Source organism: Zonotrichia albicollis, chromosome 1 (genome assembly GCF_047830755.1).
Source record: "Zonotrichia albicollis isolate bZonAlb1 chromosome 1, bZonAlb1.hap1, whole genome shotgun sequence".
In the NCBI taxonomy this organism is placed as follows: domain Eukaryota; kingdom Metazoa; phylum Chordata; class Aves; order Passeriformes; family Passerellidae; genus Zonotrichia; species Zonotrichia albicollis.
In genome coordinates this window covers 13,792,831-13,816,358 of record NC_133819.1, presented here as the reverse complement: position 1 = coordinate 13,816,358, position 23,528 = coordinate 13,792,831, and the positions used below count along the sequence as shown (strand labels likewise).

The 23,528-nt window shown below is 37.3% G+C and overlaps 1 protein-coding gene across 16 annotated transcripts in view; it reads right to left on the bottom strand.

Moving 5' to 3' along the window:
• PARD3 (par-3 family cell polarity regulator) overlaps positions 1-23,528 on the bottom strand; it is a 443,154-nt gene that overhangs the window by 228,895 nt on the left and 190,731 nt on the right. For 11 of the 16 annotated variants that reach the window (XM_074558690.1, XM_074559146.1, XM_074558909.1 and 8 more), the window contains exon 5: positions 21,765-21,896. The exons of the other annotated variants lie outside the window; for them this stretch is intronic. In XM_074558690.1, the coding sequence (XP_074414791.1) occupies positions 21,765-21,896 (132 nt within the window). The remainder of the gene's footprint in view (positions 1-21,764; positions 21,897-23,528) is intronic. 16 annotated transcript variants of the gene reach the window in all.

The window sequence follows — 23,528 nt, the reverse complement described above, 5'->3', positions numbered from 1 at the left end:
CACAGATTTCCTCTCATTTAGACAGTGACTTACCTCTACTTCTCATTTGCTAACATAGAGCCTTGGTTTATGACTTTTTAAATTTATATTCATAACTGATTAAAAGGAAAAACCACAATACATCTGTTTCAAAAGGTCTTTTGTGTTACACATCAAGGAGATGGACAAAACACACCTGAGGTGAAGGAGCCCTAACATGCACATATCTTAACATGAGGTCTTCCTGTTCCAGCTCTTCCTTCCCTAAAAGAACAAAACCAGGCAAGATTCTGGTCCCAAGTCCCAGAGAAGGAAGAGCCAGAACGGAGCCCCACACTGTGTTGGTGATGCAGGACACCTGGCCTTGATGCAGAGGGAGAAGGCACCCAAGCCTGCTCTCAGCTCCTATGAAATTTTGAGTGATGAGATTTCACCATTTTGCAGTTTGACCTATTACTTCTCTTTTGCTCAATTCATAGTTGCATTCCACTTTTTTTCCCCACCTCATTCCACTGAGAAACTCCACTAAAATTGCCTCAATTGAGTTTCCCTGTTATGCTGTAAAATTTTCTTTTTTGGTCTTTTGCACAACATGAATTTTACCTTAGGCACCAAACAAATTCACCATTTTAATAACAGAAAATGCTATAGCATTTTTCATTGTCCTTTGCTCAATTTGTTTTGTTGAAATCAACATGAAAAACAATTTCTAACTTCTCAGTAAATGCTTCATTTACAAATGCTCCATTCCAAGTGCCTACAGGGTTACAATCTGGTCTATGACAATTTTATTAATTTTTTAATCAAAAGCATTAAATCAAATTTAAAATAAATACTACTCAGTGCTTCTGTAGTGCCTTCCAGCACAGTGGCAAAAGCAGTTCACAGACAATAATGACTTCAGCTTCACTGCACCCACAGGAAGAAGATTAGAGGTTATTCTCCAAATTATTTATTCAAGGAAACTGAGGCAAAAAATATTTTTTCCCTATTTTTGAGATTCATCTCCAGTTTTAAATGCTTTCAGTATTGGGTGATGTCTCTGAGATGGACAAAGCCTTAGTTTAAGAAAAATGTAAATGTATTTACATGTACTCCTGAACTTAAGCAAGAAGGCAACACCACAGGCCCCATCACCTCCTGGAGCATGGGCTGGACAAGGCTGGAACAGCTCCCTTGGGGCTTTGGTCCTGGGCCTGCACCAGCACACCTGCATTGCTCACTGCCATGAAAACCCTTACACAACATGTGATGAAACACAAAACTTCATCATCATCAACAGCCAAACTTCATCATCATCACCTCACTGAGCTATCCAGGGAGCACCAAAGACAACCAGACAACCTCTCTGTGTAAAATGTACAAAGTGTAGGACATCACACAACGGCTACAACCACAGCTCCAGAGGCTCTTCACAAACTACCAGTTACAAAGGAAGGGCATTTCAACAAATAACTCATTTATTACCATTTGTGGCAGCAGAAGAGCTCCCAGCTCCTCAATAAAATTAGTTATTTTTCAACAACTTCTCAGAGATCTTATTTCCATTTGCAATTCTTTCCCCTCCTTTTGCCACACCAAGTCAGAGCAGTTAGGACTGAATTCAGCGTGTGTGATGGTGGTTCAGTACTTCCAAGCAATTGTATTTCCTTCCTGCAGCCAATAATAACACCTCAGCCTGGCATTTCATTATCCTGCAAGGCCAGCACAAACCACAGATGTGGGTTGTTGAAAGCAGCAGTCTCCTCTTCTCCCCTCCCCAGATGGCAATGTCTGGCACTGGATTCCTCTGTCCACCTTCTCCTTTCAGTTTATTCAAGCATTTGCATCATTATACAAAAGATCTAAATTAAAATTAATGTTTAATAAAAACAATTTTAATTGGTTACATTTCCCAGGCTGGTCCAGTTCAGTCTAATTAACAGCCTCATAAAAGCTTAGGAAGGCACAAGGGAGGAAGCAAAGCATGGCCAAGACTGCTTCTTTCAGCAGCAGAGACGACTGAAAATGTCCCTACTGCTGTGGCCTCAGACTGAAAGGATACTGCTCATCTGCAGTCCTAAAACCAGCTCAAGGCATTAATTTCAACCTTCAGTAACTTGCACTATGTCCACCTCTCTTTTAATATCATCCCTCTTTTATTACCTCCTTCAAAACACTACCTATTTTCAACTAATCTAAATAATTGCGTCTTGTTCACTGAACTCGCTACATCAGCAACTCCCCCTCTTTCAAAATGAGCAGGCTTTCCAGGAATAAATCCCTCTTGCCCTTGCACATTGCTGACCTATTTTCCATCATTTGTTTTTTCCCTGCAAGTTTCTAATCGACAGCAGAACTTTATTTGTCACCATATAAGCAGTTACTAAACAACCATACGAATTACTAAAATTCTACCATTTTCCTTAGAGGAGACCACATAAGGACAGAGGCACAACTATGATTTTAAATTCTATTTCTTGAATGTATTAAAAGTTATGAACAGAAAGGGAAAAAAAAACCCACATTTGTGGTTGAATTCCTTTCCATCCATCCCACCCCAAAAAAAGTGAAAATAAGAAGTCATAGACACATTAGAGAAGCATGTACCTGAGTGCTTCTCATCGCTCATAGCACTTTATGCATAGATGTCTACATAACCACTTTTTAAGCAAACAGTAGCATTTGGGGGAGCAAAATTCAGTAAGGAACTAGAAAAACTTTGTCAGTTAGGATTAAAAAAGCATAGACAGTGCTAAGTCCCAAAAGTATAAACGCTGTTAAACCCCACATTTCAACATTCTGATTTTGACACAGGGTTTTCTTAGTTGTCACTTAATCAGTTACAAACTAGCTAAAGCCAGGTTGAAGGTTTCAAAACGTACAGGAACTTGTCAATTTCCCAAAAAATCCCATTTGAATCCCAGATGAGCTAATCAATGAAGCTAGTCTAGACTAAGACCTCCTGAAAAAAATGTTTATTTTACTTTAACTCTTCCCAGCTATTTTCTGAACCTGGAAATAAAAATACTTTTAGGAAACCAGATAGAAGCAAGTGCTATTAGGTTCCTGAAGCTTTTTTCTTCAAACTATGAAAGGGAAGCTTGAAGAACCCTGAAGAACAAGCAAATGCTGGGATTTCAGTACAAAGTCTCCTTAGAAATCAAGCTGCACTGAGAGCTTCTTTCTCCACATCCCTGGGCAAGATCTTTGGCCATTGCCACTTTCCAGTGTCACAGAACACATCAAGTTTCAGAGAACCCAGCTGGGCTAGTCCAGCACCTTGCCATGGCCAGCTCTGGCTCTTGCAGAGGGCAGTGCAAGGACAACACTCATCTACCAGGACTGACCAGATGGGAAACAGAAAATTATCTGCTTTATCATTACAGGACTAGAACAGTGAATCAGAGAGGGGACCTTTGAGACAAGGTAAAGGCCATGTTGTCTTATAAAGCTGATTTACTATAAAGGCAAAATCAATTTAGAAAAAAAAATTAGAAAATTCTGTGACAAAGGCTCAAAGGCTCCTCACTGAAATTAATAAAGCTCATGGTGTTCTCACAAGATTATATTATTTGAAGAAAAAATAGGGAGAAACAAAACAGATTAGTTCTAAACCTATGAATTTTCATTTGCTATAATCAGCAGGTTACTGACTCTTCTTTTTTGTGTTCTATCCTCATCTATTTACAGGCTCAGAATGATTCCTTAGTATTCATATTTAGAATATTTTTGCAGTTTGATTAAAATAAAAACAAACAACAAAACTTAAATATCTGCCATACATGTATTCCAAACAGTGGAAGAGTAAGTTAAAAACAAAGTTATCAAACTTGCCAGTAAAACACAACTTAGGTGTAAAACAATCTTTTAAAATATGATCAATGAGTTTTGGGAGGCTTCACTATATTACATTGATAGACAGAATCCTGGTGACTGAGGAAATTGAAACACAAATAAATGCAAGATAAAGAATTCTGAGAAAATACAATCTAGCTTAAGCTTCAAAGGGAAGAATCCTGTAAAAAGTATCACCTCTCAAAAACAAAACCTAATAAACCACCAAAAAATTACCATATATTAAATAACTAGTCTGTGATAATACTGAGGTATATTTAATATATCTGGTTTTAACTGCAGCATGAAATAATTCTGCATCAAATTTATCTCTAAAAGTATTTTCAAACAGCAATTCCCTTTAGTCTTTTGCCCTCTTGGGGTAGTATGGATGAATATTAATGTAATAAGTACTTCTTTATACTGTAGATGAATAAAACAGAAGAAAATGGGCAACAGTATGGTATCAAATATTCATGAAGAAAATTAGTCAAAAAGCATTAAGTAGCAGTGAAAACAACAGATTACTGGAAATATTACATTACTTCTCTGTCTTATTTACCAGTTCCACAACAACACTGGAGAAAGCAGACAAGGAATAGAGCAATGATGTAACAGCTAACCCACAGTCCCATTGTGTGGAAAAGTACTATATTTTATTTGTTTTAAACTAATTTCTGGTCTGCCTGACCTACACATAGCACAGAATCTGAAATGCCTGAAGTGGAGAAGACAACTGCATTTCCACTTGTATGTCTCTTTGGACATGACTAGAAAATATTTCTCTTTATGGTAAAAAATCTATGTAGGAAAAAAGGATCTAGAAACCCAGCAAATTTCCAGATTGTTAAGAGTGCAACCTGTGGATGTGGAGGGGAACAGAGATACCAATGCTCATCCACTGTTAACCTGGTCATACAAGGACAGACAGTCTTGCTACAAGACTTCTGACTTGTGGCAAGCACAAAGGAACATCCCTCCATCTTTATGAAAAAAAAAATACAAAACTGCATCTTTCCACCCACAAGAGACCACTGAACATCAGGCAGAGCAAGGCACAGAGCAATGCACACACAAGAACATACAGTGGTGCACATGCTGCAGCAAACAGAGTTAAACATGGGAAAGCTGGAAGTTTTTTGTCTATGTAGCTCAGGTAATCTAAATAGTAGCTGAGTACAAGGGAGTTTTCTGCCAAAATGAGGTAGTAAAGAAGAACAAAGGATATATTTAGAAACCTGCCTTTCTCTATAAGAAAATCCTATAAGAAATACACAAATATCGAACTGCTATATTCTACACAGGTAAAAAAGAAGGATTAAATGCTGAATAGGGAAAAAGATAAAAACAGAATTTCCATGTGGTACAAATCCATGTAGTTGGAAGAAAGAAGGTAAAATGAGGCTAAATATCAGGAAAAAATCCTTAATGGAGTGATGTATCAGATTTCGAAAGTCTCCCAAGGGAAGAAGCAGAATCCCCACTGCTCAACACATGTAAAAGCAGCATGGACAAAGAACTACAAGATAGGCTACAGGGAATAACTCAATACATAGCAAGAGGATGGCTCAGATGACCTAATAATATAACAGGATTTAAAATGAGTAGATAATTCTATTATCATTAACCACATTCACAGTAGTACAAGCTAAAACACTGTTGCTATGGCAATCAATCCTTATGCATGGTTGCAGAAAATGACTGAGATACAGGGGATGGAAATGAATTGAACCAGCCCTTCCCATTCTCAATTAATTCAACACACCAGTCAGCTGAGAAACCACCTAAGACTGAAGTTTACATCAAGCTTCCCACAAGCCTTTTAAAATATACACTAAAGTACAGCTGAGTGTCTGGCATTCAAATGTAGGTTATCCTTAGATTTACACAGTTAGTTAAAATTCAAGGTAAGAGCAGGGCTCCAGTTCAGAGGGGATGCTGCTGGAAACAGATGGATTGCTCTCATCATTGCATTTGGAATACTTAATACTACTTGAATTCTCTCAGCCCAAAGTAAACTGACACTATGAGAAGACCAATGCATGCATGGTTTTGTTCTCATGGTATTACAGCTCCATCTCATGAGAATATGAGACAACTTGCTTTCCATGTAAAGGCAAGAAAAACAGACACCAGAGGTGACTGGCACTTTCTAACAGACCATAGTTCTGAAAGCATCCTGCTTCTTATTCCTACTTTATACTCACAACTTTGAAAACACACACATTTTTAAGAGTCAAGCCACAGGATAACAAATAATCAGCAGTCTCTTGATTACATATTATCAACTCTAAATCAACTCCAAGTTTTTACAGAGTAATAAAAACATGCTCATCTCTCAGTACACTGGGAAATGGATACCAGTACTGCTCACTCAGCTTTTCTCTTTACTTACAGTAACAGAATATTTGTCAGGAAATCACGAATTCAAACTTGACAGTAATAAAATCCTTAGAGCTGGGGAAAATTTGGGAATTCAAATTTGCAAACATGTAATTTAACTAATTTCTGGTACCACTCAAATACAGTTTGAATCTCTAGTAGTAAATGTGGAAAATACCACTATGTTTTTTAATGGCAACTGATAATTAAAAATAAGCACTAACAGTCCTCTTCCTCTAAAACAAACAAAAAAGTGTACAGCAAGACACAACAAGAATTGGGTAGGAACGAAAGCTCAAATACCTAGAGGGAAAACCACCATGCCCTTCCAGTTCTGGAACACAGTAAAAGGTGGTTACAGTGTTTTTAGGAAAAGCTAGAGGCACATGCAGACATAAGAGATCCAATTCTGCTCCTTGGAAATTCACAGCAACACTTCCTTTCAACAAAAAAGCTTCTCAGGTGAACAAGTATTACTTTTTTTGGTCTTTTGATAATCTACAGTATTGTTAATAATGCAAAGCAGCCCACACAAAGAGAGGGGGCACTATAGATTACAGGAGCCAACATGGAATATGTTTTTACCTGCCAGTGCTGGTATTTTAATGTAATTCTTACTCAGTGTTTTGTGCAGCACTACACAAAATATTCATTAGAAACCAAGAGTGGGGGAAAGATCAAAAGGGAAGCAAGTCCATATTCTGGTCTGAAAATCAACTAAGAGCAACCAAGTACACCAGGAGATAAATACAAACTCTAAAATACTCAATTACAAGTATTTGAAAGAGGCTAAAAAGAAACTAGCATGCTTTTAAAAAGCCACTAAATTTGACCTTAAGGAATGTATTATGTTTTAAATGAGAAGCAAAATACGTAAATCCAGAAAAAGATCAGAGCAGCAGTTGAGTTTTCAATACTCACAAATGCATACAGAAGCAAAACATTTGATAAATGTGCTATACAATTACCCTTGTACATTAAACATTTATTTAACAATGTAATCTTTTGTTAAAAAATTATCAGAGATAATCAGAGAAAATGACTCAAGTACTATCAGAACATTCTTGAAATGCTAGAACATGCCTGACTTTGTGAGAAATTTATTCAATTGATGAAGATACATCATTTTTATTGAAAACAGCCCATGATACACTGCTTGTATATTTTGTTTCTATTTTAATGTATTTCATTAGTATTTTTCTTGGAATTTAAACAAAAACCTTCCCGCTCGTGTGAGCTTCAAGTCATTAGTGTGAGAACTTCAGCCAATGTTTCATGAGAAAATTACTGAATTATGTCTGTTTATGATTATAACACATATTTCTCAAGAAAATTGTTCCCTCCTGGGCATTAAAAACTAAATGAGTATGAAAGACTAGAATGTGTTGAATGTGATCAAGCTAGCTTTTCCCGCCAAAATGCTTCAATTTAATCCAAAAGTAATTTTTTAAAACTTAAACAAAGTCTAATAAGTCTATTTCACTTCCAAAAATGACATGCATTTACTAGGAGACTCGATATAAAGAGATCATTAAAAAAAATCAAAATGTCAAGGCCAAGAATTTTATTATGCAACTGCTGTAAATAATTTCTTCTTTTTTTTAATATAAGTTCATGGATGACTCAAAAAGAGCATGTGTGAGAAAGAGAAAGCAATCCCAGTGCAACTGAGAAATTAAACTGAAAAATTAAAGCGAGGAGCCAAAAAACAGACACACAGATGGCAAAAACTGGCAAAAATTAAACGTAAAAATCATGCTCTTAAGTACCAACAGATGCAGTGACTTTAAAATATTACTCCTTGAGGATACACAAAGACAATAAGCCCAGATTGTGATTCCTGGGCCAGTCTACTGCTGTGCTACAGTCCCAAAGTACACTGTACTGTATGGAGAAAAAATGATGTGTCAGGGACAGTGATATCTGCTCTGCCAGTCTACTAAAACAGAAGGGAAGCAAGTTAAACTATCCCACACTGTGAAATTAATGTCTTCAGGGGGGAAAAAAAATTAACTTTGTCACTGAGATTAGAGAGGTGACTTGCAGAATCCATTTACAGATTTATAATACTACAGAACTGAGCATGAACTGGTTATTTGAGCATTTCTGAAACATTCCTTCTTGAAATGATATTCAAGCTTCTTGCTCCAGATGCAAGCAGGACTGTGTTTCCCAGATTCCATGTTGGTAAACACTGCCACACCAACAGCTTTGCTGGCCCCCTGTCTTATTAAGGGTCTCCTAGATTTTAATAACCACAATTACCTAAAAGCTATCCCAGTTTAGACTATTGACATTAAAACAGGGAAACAAAAATAATCTAGGATTTGAAAATGAAGAAATTGACGTGTAAGAACTATATGTTTGAAGTTCCGCCTTTCCGGAAAGATTTCCTTAGAAACTAAAATTGATTAAATATTATTATTATTTTAAAACAGAAGATTTTTTCCAGATCACCAACTTTGCAAAACCAGCAATTTTCCAGACTGTTAAATGAATTCAGTTGATGCTGGTCTGCATGACTGAGCAAACCCAGCATCTTATGCCATCACTGTCATTTCAGGCTAGCTGTAGATATAACTATAAAGACCACTGCTTTTTGTAAGGCTAAAAAAAAGAGTCTAATTAAAAAAAAATATATATATTTATTTACTACCTCTTCCAGTATGCAGAAGTTTATACTGGGCACTTTCTTATATAAAACAATTACTGGTGCTATCAAGATAAGCACAAAATGTATGGAAAACTCCTGAGAACTCAGCAACATGAATGCTTTAAAAATGACATTAAAAAGCTTTGTCTAAAAGTTTTAGAAGCCATATATAGACACATGTTAACACAGAGATGCTCATATATGTGTATGTATATGCATGTCATCAGTGACGACACTTTAAAATAGTGTTCCTAAAAATGAGTTAATGAATTGCTCTGTATTTCTAGTATGCAAACACATATGGACCTGTACTTCATTTGACTCCACTGCTTATATTGATGAGCAATAACAAAACTGAACTATAAAAATGAACATGAAGGTTTGCTGTGTTCTAACTGGCAAACGAGGATAACATCACCAATCAAATGAACTTTATCCCTGTAGAGTCTCCAGGCCGAGATGACCCAGAGAGGTTCCACTTCTCAGCAGAACACCCAGCTAGAGCGAGCCCCAGCAGCTGCATCTGCTCTGCTGAAACAGCCCCAGGGTGGTTTCGAGGTGACTCCCACCACCCAGAACAGTCCCAGCTGCACTCAGCAGAGGCAAGCACTGCTCTGGTTTCACCCAAGCCTTGTGAGGTTTGCCTTTGGAGTAAGACAAGTCAAAGCGTGCCTGACAGCAACATGCTCAAAGCCCCAGGGGCCACCATGGGAGGGCACAGCTCTTCAACTGCTCCTCCTTTTATTTGACATTCATGAAGTGCCTCAAACACAAAAAAACCCCATAAAATTAAACAGTCATTAAGGAGCTGTGCTGCAATGGTGTAGGTAGATATGTGGGTTCACACTGACTATAATACATCAACTTTTTTTGTCCCCTACGCATTTCCCAGCCCACATCCCAGTATTTTCTGCTGTCCTCTGACACACCAGTATGGAGCTGAAGTGCCTCCTACCCAATCTTCAGTTTTTTCAGTAAGACTGACATTTAATAATTTAGAGAAAAAAAACCTGTCAGAGTCCTTGAGCTACATTAATTTCCATAATGCTACAATACCCACTATCCTACTGAAATATAAAATTATGTCTCTTGCATGGAGAACAGTTTTAAAGACCTTCAAGTCACCAGAAAAATCCATCAGTTCTGATGAGAGGATGAGTTAAAAGAGCTTTCATGAAGAGAAAGCTATTTAGAGTGGTAAAGTGTAACTACAAGGAAGAACTACTGATGGGCTTGCTTTATGAAGTCTGTGCTTTGTTGTAACAATTATTGCCTAGAAAACCAAGATAAATAAAAATGTCATGATGGAATACTCAATGCAACTTGCAATAATTTTAAACAGAGATGCTCACAGATATGGCTACTTTCTTTTGGGACATTTAATTTAGTCTGTGCTTTGGATAAATGAGTGGAAATTATAAGCAATCATGAGTTCCTACACATTGGGAAAGTAAAGATTTTTGAAGACAAATGAGGGTACTACAAAAGGAAGAGGAAATTAAGATTTGAAACAAAATGACTGAATACTGGCTTCCTGCCTAGTATTTTGAAGAAACAGTAAGAGAACCAGAGGCTTTGATCATACTGGGTACCTCACTCCACATGTGTTTATTGCATAGTCTGTAAAAATGCCTGCAGTACACAAACCAAAGGATAATTTTTTTCCCCCTCTCATTTTAGGAATAATTTTTTATGTATACTGCCCTGATTTTTAAATTGAGAAAACAAGCAATGTTTTCAATGGCAAATTAAAATAATAGCCAACTGATTGTTCTCAAATTCATAAATAGTCAACTCTTGGCTAGAAAGAGCAGCATAAAAAATTTTAATCCAAATGAAGTTGAAGTAACCACATGCACATGGCATGAAAGTAATACCTTAATATGGAATCTGGGCAACAATTCTTATTCTTAAAATACCACATTCAGGAGATCAAAATTACAAGTAGTATGTTTTTGAAAAGTAAAATCTTTACAACAGTTTATTACGGAAACTCTTTTGTTCATCCAATCAATTGCTTCTTCAGGGAAACACTTGGGCTGTATTTGCTTTAATTCTGTGTATTCTGAGTATGGAATCTCCCTCAGTCACAGTAACTGCATCAGTTTCATATTGGTGTACTTTCTTTGGCACAGGGATTCAGCAAAAAAACTTCACCAGTGCCACAAGGCAGCTGGCATTTAGTGCTGGGGGCTTTTGAAAAGATTTTTAATTATTTATTAAATCAGATCAAATAAAAGTATTTACAAAAAAGAAAGGCATTTTTGGTTTTTCTGTGACATATATAGAAGTAAATAACTTCTTCCTATAGCTCCATTTCCTAACCAGCTTAGTTCTTGTTTCCCCGCTCGCCCTTTCCCTGGCCCTGGATAGGAAGTTGACCATTTCATACGCAACTCCAAGTAGTTTCAAGATCAATTTAGAATGGACTTATTTTCAAATGAGCCATTGAATGAACTGGTGGGGCTGGCCTATTATCTTCTTTTCTCACCCAGTTATACTGAGGAAATAAATTAAGATCTTATGGTATCTCACATCAAGCAGGTCATATTACGTAATTGCATTCACTCAGTTGCTGCACTCTCTAAATCATGCTGTGTCGCTTCATGGGAATCATGACATTTCTCAAAGTATCCTATAAATTACAGTAACCACTTAATACAGCCAGAGAGTACTACATTCAATAATGAAATGCTCATACTTAAGCAATAAAATCAAGATTAAATTTAAAACCCAAAATAAAACAAAAACCCAGACAAATTACTTCCACATAACTCAATTATTAACTCTGAGTTACACAGTATCATTCCCATTTACAGCAAAGTGCAACGATGTCATTAAAATGACCTGTCCACACAGGATTTTAAGGATTTTAAGGACTTTTCCTATTTCCATTAATGGAAGATAAAATAACTATCACTTCCACAACAAAAAGGATAAAATTGGCCCTTTCCTGCAAGCACCTTCCTCACAATTAGTAAAAAAAAAAAAAACATAGAAAGAAAAAATATGAAAATCCTCCTGCTACTATTCAATAAATTAAATAAAAATATGTTTTGCATTCGTATAAAATCTTTCTTTTTCCCTTGCCCAAAATAACCACTTTCTCTTTATTTCTGTTCTGCTTGGAGTTAACTGACTGGAAGCTCTCAGCAGTGATTTACCTGAACCTCCACAAAAAACTCTAAGGAGAAGCCAAGAGTTCTCACATCCATATTCTAGTCCAGAAAAGTCTATTTTAGTGTAGGAAGGACTAAAACTTCCATTACAAATTAATACTACAAATATTACTTTAAAATAAGTAACATAAGCCATTTACCAGAAAAATTGTATCAGCAAGAAAATCAGAGCAAAGGCACTTATTTTTCTACTTAAGGTCAAGAAAACTCTAGAGCATTAATTAGGTAAACTAAAAATTAGGCTAATGTGAAGTCTAAGATAAGACCAGTCCGGCTTCTAATGCAGACTTATAAAACCTTGGTTTGACAACAAAACCAAGCAAATTGTGGACCTTGGGTTTTCTTATAAATTGAAAGGAACAAGATAATTATTCATTGAAGGTGACAGAGCACTGAAAAAGGCTGCCCAGAGGGTTTGTGGAGTTTCCTTCCCCAGAGATATTCAAAACCTGCCTGGATATGATTGTGTGCAGCCTGCTCAAGGTGAATCTGCTTTAGCAGGTGCTTGGACTTCATGGTCTACAGAGGTCCCTTCCAAGCCCTGTGGTTTGGTGAAAAAAACTCAAACCTACAGCATCTGGGATACTTTCTGATTTGTAATGGTGTCTTTCTGATAGAACATAGAAAAAAAAACCAGCATCAAGACTGCACAAAATAAAACAGGAAAGGGATTTAGGGAGTGAAGTGTAGAGATGGCACCTCTCTCCTTCTAAGGAATTGGCTTCTTTGGATCTTGCCCCATAGCAACTTGCATTACAAACCATTAATAAGCACATACATAGGAAGAAGAGAAAGGTAGAGCAGAGAAAATAAGAATACAAAATGAAAGGGGAAAAAAGGTAAAATACCAACACCATGTACTACCAATACCACCTTCTGAAACAAAAATGCATAATTTCTTTCTAAGCCTTGAAGACACAAGGAATCACATATTTACACTTTGGTTAAAAGGCTAGAATGCAGAACGAACATAATGTGAATTTTAAATTAAGAATACTTTACCAGGAAGGGCAAGGGAGAATCCTCTATAGACACAATTAACAGAATTGCTTTAATACACTTAAAAGTTTTAACCTTTGTGGTCTTTGAAGTGAACAGTGGAACTGCATCTATTTCAGGTTTGCACCAAAGGACTGTACTGCCCTGAAAAGTTTTACAGTGCCGTAAACTAATGAAATAAATTATCTTAATTTGGTCAGATCTATTTTCATTAACTGTATTACCCACTGAGGGAATGAGGACAAATTGTAATTTTACTAATGTATTTCAGTTGTGCACTGCTGTGGCACTCTGTAATTGAGGCTCCTGCTCAGTGCTGCTCACTCGGGGCCACGTCTCCCCTCTCTGCCAGGGGGAAGCTGTGACCAGCACCACCCCAAGCTGGCCTGAACAGACCAGCTCCTGCCACATTCCCATCAGGACTGCTGCAGACACAGCACAGTAGCACCAACAAGCACACTGTGAAAACAGAAAGCATTTTTGTTATAAACAAGTCATGGGGATATATTATATACACCTGGAGTAGAAAGGAAACATATAAGAAGACAGACCTATTTCACAGCATGAAGAAAGAAAACAAAGAAGAAAAAAACCACTGGACACATCCTTAGACAAAAAGCTTTTCCAGGGCCATCAATGGATTTTCAGATGTCATTATTTGACCTGCTGCCACGGACAGACAGAAGTCTAAAAAAAAGATAATATTATTCCACAAAATATTTAGGAAACACTCAAAAAACTAACAGCAATAATTAATAGAAAGCTTCCTACAGGATCTCTCTGCAATTTTAGAGAGTATTATTCATACTGCTGGTATGGTACATTCATTACCATAAATTACCATAACAACAGGATTATTTAAACAGCTTGGTCCAAAAGGGCAGAAAAATAGCAGTCTATGGTTACTAGCAAGTCAGAAAACACTTTTCATGTGTGACAACACTTCCCAAAAAGTTTCTGCAAAACAGAGTGGGTATTACAGCAGACAGTAGTAGAGACAGAGTTGTGCTATCTCACTCCTTTCAGTGCTTGTCAGGCTGCACCTGCAGAACTGTGTCAAGTTCTGGCTGCCACAGTCCATGACAGACAAGGATGCACTGGAGAAGGTTCAGAGGAGGCCCAGGAAGATGAGTAAAGGGTTGGAAAGCATGCACTGTGAAGAAGGACTGAGGAAGTTAAGTCTTTTCTCCTGGAAAAGGCCCAGGGGGATCTCACCACATTATTTGAGTACTGAAATGGTGGCTACAGAGAGGACAGAGGCTTTCTGTCCACAAAGAGAAGACAAGGGACTACAGGTAGCAGTTACTTCAGGCAAGATTTCATCTCAATACCAGAAAGATTTGGTGCTGGTGGTTTGTTTGGTTTAATTCAAGATTTTTGGGGATTTTTTTATAATCAGAAGATTATAATTATATAATTACCAAAAGGACCTCCCTAAGAACATCATGATACATTCCCCATCACTGGAGGTGGTCAGACAGGACTGGACAGGGTACCAGGCAGTCTCACCTAGGCTCTGCTTCCCACAAAAGGTAGGACCAGGTCACCAGGTATCTTCCAATATGGGCTGTTGGTCCTTTACCTTTCAGACCAGTCCATTATCTGCCTGCTCATACTTAAACATCTTGGAGAGTGAAACTGTTTGAGTGTGAGGATATTCACACCTGAACATGATACATGTCTTTTTCTATGATAATTAAAAACCATGAGTATTTTTGTTAAATTGCCATTTCTGCCTTAGGTTTCGGGGGTTTTTTTGTTAATTTTTTAAATGTGGACACATATGGAGTTACATTCTGCCACTGAATTCATATCTACACAGCAGCATATAACTGAAAGCAGACTGCAGCCCCCAACTGCCTCACCTATTTAATACACAGTATGAAATGACATATTATTTTTGAAAGGAGAACAAGATAGATGCCAGCATGAAACAGTTTATGAAAGCATCACCACTACAGCTGTCCCCAAGCAATAAAGCTGTTTATTCCAACCTCCTACCTCATATAAACGGAAATCCTCAGCACTGAAAAACAACTTCAAATCTGTTCATGACTCCAAGACAAATAAGATAAGTCTTTTCTCTCCAAAGTATACAATTATGGTCATGTCCAGAAATGGCCATTTTCTATGAAAGAGCACGGACTTATAAATTCCACATTAATATTTTCTTGACACTAATGCATACTCCATTGGTTGTATCTTGAAATTTGATTCTATCTCTGTACATACTGGTGAATTCAGCATAAAAATAAATCTTTTCTTTAAGGCTTCTTTGTTTCTGTAGTTATACACAAACATTCAGAGAATATTCAACAAATATCTGCATTAACATATTCACATCTAAGGTTTGTACAGGAAACCATAGATATTCTTTTGAGTTCAGGAGACATAAAAACTCTTTCATGGGTGTAGGAATACCAAAAAAAAAAAAATCAGAAAAAATATCAAGACAGGATTTAAAAATCAAAGTTATTGAAATTCACAGCATTTTCTCCTATCTAATAAAAGCAACAGAGGGAGAACACTGAAACAAATACAGAGAATAATTACTAAATTGTGGTCCCATACACATCAGAGATACCCCAATACCACAACACTCTTATGGGAAGTCAAATGCTATTAGAAATCGCATACAAATTTTGACCATATTACATATACAAAATATTCCATAGGGGTGATTGGTCAAAGAAAAAAGGAGGATTAAAATAAGGAAAGCATTATTAAACGCTTCTTTAGTAACGGCTCCAAGATGTCAGGGTGCTGTTCTGGCAGTCAGGGCATTTGGCTGCCTCAGGCCACTGCCCTTACTGAGCTGTAATAGTCCCTCTTCATGCTGAGTGGAGGCTGAGAAGCCAGCACTTGATAGCTTACATTTCATCCGAGCATTTGAGCTCCTGTGCTGAAATAGTTCATGTCTTGCCAATATAGAGAAATAAAGGGAGCACTCCATACCTAATTACCTGTAGCAGCACCAGCTAAGAGCAAATACTCTTTGGCCAAAACAAGATTTCCATCATCTTCACAGTACAAAATCCAGAAGAAACAACTGCTGCAGCTGTCGGGGTGTTGACAGCCTTATCAGAGTGAAGCCAGTGTGATCACAGGGCCAAGAACCCATCTCAAGTAGGAAAAAACCTTTACATGCAAGTGGATATGGGACTGGGGATACTTTGAACTCCTGCAGGGGCACCTTGAGGTTTTCCAACCAACTCTTTAATTAACACATACCTCAAGTAAGTCCTCCACCAGTGCACTGGTCACTTCAACCTGCCCCTGGTTACTACTATGCACAATTACTGAATATTAAATCATGTGCCAAGCCAGAAACAAGCAAACCCATGCCATTTGGTTACATTTACTGCTCCCATGATCAGCCTCAGTGTTCTTGCCTAGTTTCACAAATGCTGGGCAGCCTCATGGTTACACACACACACATTCCCTGCATTTCACACGGGACCTCCACTGATGACCCCCAAAAAGACAGCTCTCTGCACTATGCCTACTGCTCTGAACACTTGCATTTCTCCATTTTTGTGATAGACATCCTTTATAGGGAGTATGATAAGCTTTAAAACTATCTTTGTGTTTTCCAATGTATATGCTGCCATGGTTCCACGTTCATTAAGGTCGTTATCACAAGACACTAAATATGAAGTGCATGGTCCTTGGAGAGAGAGGAAAGGCATAGAATCTACCCTGGCATTTTACAGAGTAATGGATAACCAGTTAAAAATGATCCCTCTAACTGAAGCCTAGCTATTCCTTGTCCAAATCTTAAAGCCCAACTTGTTATAATGACAATAATTTTTACTGCAGTTTTCAATATCTACATGTGAGGAGTTTGAGACAAGAGCCTCCACCCCTGAGCCACCCCCATCTTCAGGCCATGAAACAGAATTCACAGACCCTTCCACTGCACTTACAGTCATATTAAAAGAAAAAACCTAGGTAAAAAAAAGCCAAAATACACCCGTCAGACAAGGAGAAGTAAAAAAGAGGTACACCAGTGAAAACAAAAACATATACATTAGCCCTAACACTATGAAACATTTAGAAATAAACAAAATAAATCAGCAGCATTACTGCCTTCTTCCTTAAAGCATGAAATAGAAACGGGTTTTTCATTGTTACATGAAAATTTGACAAATCCACATTAAATTAGTGGTTTGAATTCACCAACCTATCTCTGAAGCTTTCATTATTTTTTTTTCCAACTGACAGTGCTGAAACGCATTAATTTATAGTACCCAAATGTTTGAAGAGTACATATTCAATCATATTAAAAGCAGGCCTTATTTTGCTGCAAATACAAGCTGAAGGCAGGTACTCTACAGTTGGAGATACCAGACCCATATGCTACTGCCACATCTGATCCTGCTGCAACAGGAACCAGAGAAACTGAACCAGATTACTATGGACAGATGTCATGAACAAAAATAACTGAGGGAAGTGTTCCACACAGCACACTTCTGCTCAAGAATAGAGCAGTAGTAACCAGCTTCTCTTGCCATTTAGAATGCATTTGAGTTGCTCTAGTTTGGCTTTTGCTGGATATCAGAAAGCTACAGGGCACTTAGGAATCAGACATGTTCTTCAGTAATAACTATGAAATTTTACTCCATCTCCTATTTTGCTTTCATCCACCAATAAATACAGACATAGATCAAATACATGAATGTATAAAAATATATATACCTGTATGCATATAGAATTACATATTGTTTTAACTGCACTAAACTTGTTGTATTTGCAAATCTGATCAACTGCTTCATACTCAAGTATGGCTGATTTCCTCTCCTGCTGTCCTCACACCCACTTCCGACCACCTGAGCAAGGAATGTTTCAACTCATGGTGTCTTGCTTGCTGTCAGTTCCATTATTTGACTAATAAAACAAAAATGACCATGTGAGAGAAAGTTTCTGTGTACCTAAACTTAAGGAACTGGTGAAAACTTTAACTCTTTCACTCATTCCCTTTCATGTCTCCCTGGTATGAAACAGCATGAGGCCAGATTTGATCAGGGTCCAAGCAAGTCTTGAGGTAAACTGAGGGAAGAAAGAGTTCTCAAATAAAAGTGACATTACCACATACATGAATAAATTTCAGAGAAAATAAGACTTTTCAACTATTCTTTAAAGTTTGGTTGCTGTGGAGAAAAGGAAGGTGCTGCGGAGGTCAAGGCAAAGAATAAAAAACAACTTTTTTTTTAACATATTTCAGAATCAAATTAAAGATTGCACTTTTTTTTCCCTAGTACTTAACAATCTGTAAAAAATAATAAATTGAATGAAAGAGTAAAAAATACAATGACAGAATCACAGAATGGTTGGGCTGAAAGGGACCTTAAAGATCACCTCTAGGTCCAACCCCTCTGCAATGGACAGGGACACATTTCACTAGACCAGGTTGCTCAGAGCCCCATCCTACCTGGCCTTGATGGGATGGGGCATCCACAACTTCTCAGAGCAAGTAGTTTTAGTGCCTCACCACCATCCTAATGAAAAGTTTATTTCTTATATCTAATCTAAATCTATTCTCTGTCAGTCTAAAGCCATACTCCCCCTTTGTCCTACCACTACAATGCTCTTGTAAAAAGTCCCTTAAAAATCCTTACCTTTCTAAAAGTATTCTGAAACTGAATTGGCATTTTTGGCTCCATAGCGGTGAAATTATTCTTTGGTACAGAGTTTCACATCACTTATCTCATGGGCTTGAGAAATACCAGAAGTTACTGAGAAACACATGGGCCATTTGCCCTGTCGACAGCCAGAGGGCTCTGAAACTAACTGGGAACAATTGCTAGGCTTTTATATCTAACCAGCACATACAAGCATAACACTTTAAAGGACTTGCAAGCCAGACAATCTTTTCCATTTATTTGATGTATCACTCTAATTTACTAGAACCCAAGTAAAACTCCACAAATACAAGCAAAAGCAATTACCGCCAGAAATTTTAACGGGTTTCATACGTTCCTCCATTTTTAGGTACAGAAACGCAGAAAAGTTTACAGAACTACTTCTCTAACACCTACTTGAACATATCTAATTCTATGCCCTTATTAATGCCTGCTACAGTGGTTTATAATGGTTTCCCAGAAACAATGTCTCTTGTTCCATCTTCAGAATGAGCTGTGATGCTACAGAATTACAGTTCGCTCTCTACTGTTGTTTATAGGAAATGAGGTGCTGTCCACACAAAAATAATTGTATTTTTACACAAAAATAATTGCACATCACACTTTCAAAAAGCAATTCCAGTGAATATTCTTCATTCTAGAAGGTGACAAATATCATCCTGGAATTCTTTCTTGCATCATATTCAAAAGAAAGAGATTAGGCCAGCTTTGAGAGAAGTAATTTGAGCCCAGAAAGAAGAGCCTTCATCCAACAAAAAGTCTCTGGAGTCTGCAAGATGAGCTCAATGCTTTCCACTACCTTCTCTGAAGAGCCATAAAGGCATGTTAGAGCAGGACTATTAATAGCCCTGGTATCTGGGGGTTCTGCCCTACAGGTTTCTTGGCACCGTTGCTGCCTTACCCTTGGTGCCAGACCTGCAGTCTGCTACTCTTGATGCACGTCCTGGCAGGGTGCACAGAGCGCTCCAGCCCCTCCACAGCTCTGCCAAGCACACAGCAACACAACTGCAAGTTGCTAAATTAATTGATTATACCAGATTGCAACCCTGTTGCTTGAGCTTCCCCTTATCAGAAATGAAGGTTTAACCAGTGGGAAATAACATCCTACAGTGGATACTGAAGAAGATATTAAAATGCCAAAATGTGTGGAAGAATATCTCCGTCTGCAGCTACTCCATCCCCTACCAGGCCCTTCCCTTCTTCCCTATTGCGCATCCCATTCTCCCAACAGACTTTGTTCTCCTGTATGTGTCCTGCTAAAAAGATTTCAGTCTAACCAATTATCCTGCTATATGAAACTGCAAAAGGATCCTGATCTTCCAGGTACATGCAGAATCATTAACATATTCAAAGAATCAACCATCTCTCTTAATAAAAAAACACCACTACAAACAAACAAAAACAAAAAACAGAGAACTTGCTCTAAAGAAACATCATATTTACAATTTCAAACTGTGAACAGTTGACTCTGCTAACAAATATGCTTCCAGTCTACCATTACTGGCAAATTATTTACCTAATTGGTGAACAAATTGAACTAGTTAAGCTTTTCAGAGACTAAAATCAACACAAAGCTTAATATGAAACATCATATATTGAAATTTCATGTACCAAACATTTTACAAGATGATCACTATTAAGATTTCTAATCCAACTCCTTTTGCTGAGACAACAGTTTCATTAAGTGCCACAGTGCGAATCCAACGATGCATGGAAATCTGCCTCAACAACATCAAACAAGCAGAACTGACACAGGAGCTGCCTTCAAATCTGGGCACTGACTTTCCCTTTCAACACCGGCTGACACAGAGACAGCAGCTCACTTCATCCAACCAAGCGCTGTATCTCGGAGGAAAACAGCAATGGAAGGAAGGCTGGCATTAAATGTGCACAGGAAAGAATAGAAAGACCAAAGACAGAATTTTTCTCATAGAATATATAATCAATTTGCAGATAATTACAAGGCATAAAAATAGTTAATAACTCACATTTGGGAGGAGGTTGAGGGGGTTTTTTAATACTCTGTGATATTATTTAAGCTCATTTTAAATTTAAGCTCATTTTAAGAATGGGTTTGAATAAAGAATGTTTGGAGTATGCTATGAGTTGGCAATACCAAACTTCAAATATCAGTAAGGAATATGTGGGTGCAGATCAGTCCCAGGACACCAGGGATTGGATTATAAACTTTCCCCTCCATTCACATGGTACAGTGTAACAGCGCCTGGGCTGTGTCAAATAGCAAATTTCATTTTGAAGCTCTTCTGCATAAAGCAAATTCTGGGTTTATGTCCTATTGCTGTAAAATAGAAAATTTGTACATTGTTGTTCGATGCAAAAATTCTGTATTTTCACGGCACATTGCATAAAGAAAAAATGAGGCAATAATGCTACATATGCACTACCCTACATGTGAGCTTGCTGCTGTATTTCAAATTTCCATATTAAAGATGCATTTTCTGTATACATCTGAAGACACTTCTTTGAAAATTTCAGGCATATACAAAGACATGAAGTGACTGCTAGGTAATTTGAATTTCAGACCTTTAAATCTCTGTGACTACAAGCTTATAAACAAATTAAGAAATAAATTAATTGATTAAAAACAACCACAAATTGGAACAACTAAGTGTTTCAAAAAAGACTAAGATAAAAATCAATATAAATATACACTAAACAAATATAATACTGTCTTAAAATTTATAATTAATATGTTTTATGGTGTTAAAAATAACAAGCATTTAAAAGTGCAGTGCCAAAACTGACCCACATTTGGCTATTATGTAGTATCGCTGTTGGATTTCAGTGGCAGAGTGTTTATCAAAATAATACTAAATAAAATAACCCTGTTGATATCAGTTGTGAAGAACAGCAGCACTCCATATACTATAGGAATGCATTTATGAACTCAAAAATGAAATTATTTTCAGGTGTCCATTTTAGCAGTTTTTTTTGAAGCAGAAGGTATCCCATACAAATGCAGTCAGCATACTAGAGGTGTTTCTATCATGCTTATAGAGCCTATGTTAGGTAAGAATACACTTCTTTGTAATAGCTTGGAGTAGCATAAAGATTAGATTGATAAAGTAATATATATATACACATATATATTACCTGTTCTTGCCTCTCCAGCCACTTGTCCACCATGGGATGACTGGCACTTAACGATGAACGAGCATTGTCTCTCTGAAACTGGTTAGACCAGCTACTAGTATCTCGTGGTAGGCTTCTGTAGTTTTCATCTTTCTAGTTTAAAAGAAACAAAAAAGGGTCTTATAAAAAACAACCAGTCCTTGCACATTAACAATGCAGCTGGTTATTAAATGAATACAAGAGGAAGACTGGACCCAAGGACAGCGCGATGGCTTGGCCACTCAAGGGCAAGAGCCCCTGTTCCTTAATGCCAGGGACACCCAAACAAAGCCTGAGTGGAGTTGTAGATCTTCCACCCACTCATGCTTCCCTTCCTCTTTGTCCAACCTCAGACCTCTAGTGCACAGATTCCCAAGTACTACTCAGCAAGGCTTTCAGAGCATCACTCTCCTCAGTTCATTCTCACTGAGAGCAAATGCACCAAATGAGTGCACTCAGTGACTGCTACAGCCACTACATCATTTTCCCAAGTCTCTGGATTTAATCAATTTTACAATCAAAGCAGTCTCACTGCTCCAGGTACTGTCCTTAAAACCAGAATAGCATGCTGTAGAGTTCAAAACTTGAATTTATTATTTCACATAATAATGCTTTGCCTGGTTTGCCTGAAGGTACAAGTACAGTCACATTTGTAGAGCAGCAGCAGATGGAGATTGTGCTGACAGAGATACACTGATCCTACTGAGACTGATAATTTTTCTCTTTCTTTTTAATTGATGAATTTGTCTGCACATCTTTCCTACAAGCTGTACAAATTCTTCAGCTTCTAAAGGTTATTAGTCCTTACCCAGTCTGATCACTAAAAGCCAACAAAAGCACAGAGGCAGATTCTTAATGATGGGAGTTACTTTTAGCCTAAAGTCAGTGTTACTGATAGCTTACATAGCTTAGTTCCTTCCAACTGAAATAATACATGGAGCTAAAATTCTGCTTAGCTTTTCATAAGAGAATTATAAATATACTATAATATATATAAGTATACTTCCTTCAGAAGCAGAGTATTTTTTCCAGTCAATGTTTGTCTATCTTTATGCCAAATCAGATAATTCAGAGACAGTATCTATTTTTAAAACAGGATTGCAAAACATATTTTGCAATATTATTACCACTTTAAGGAGTCTCAAAACCCTCTAAAATAATAAACAAACAGGAATGCACATTTGCAGCTAAAAGTTATTATTTTCTTTATTTATAGGACACAGTAGATTTTTGACCCCCTCTTAAATCAATACTTCATTCCATCAGCATGAGTATTTCCTTTCCCTATTTGCCACACTCATATTTCTTTGGCTTGGAACAATACTAGTCCAATATTCTAGATGCAGCATCTTACAATTGTACTTCACAACTTTACAATACCCTTGCAATTGTCCCTCATAACTTTATTTCTTGTATATATATGACAGGCTTTGCTAAGAAATTCAGGTCTTGGTATAACTGTGAAATAGAGCAGTTTTCAAAAGCTTCCCATGCAAGACCAATCTTTTCCCAGGCATTTCAAACCTAAGCTTTCATAATTGATGAGAACTTTTCTTGAAAGATGCTGTAGTACTAGATAAAGTCTTTCATTTCAAGACATTGAAGCTTCAATTCATCCAACACAAGATAATCTTGTAAAAATATGTTTGCACAAGTAACCAGCCTAACAAATAACCATCATAAATTACTTTACCCTGCCACAAATGAACAAAATCTTTGTGCCTTTGAGCAACTGAAAACAATCCA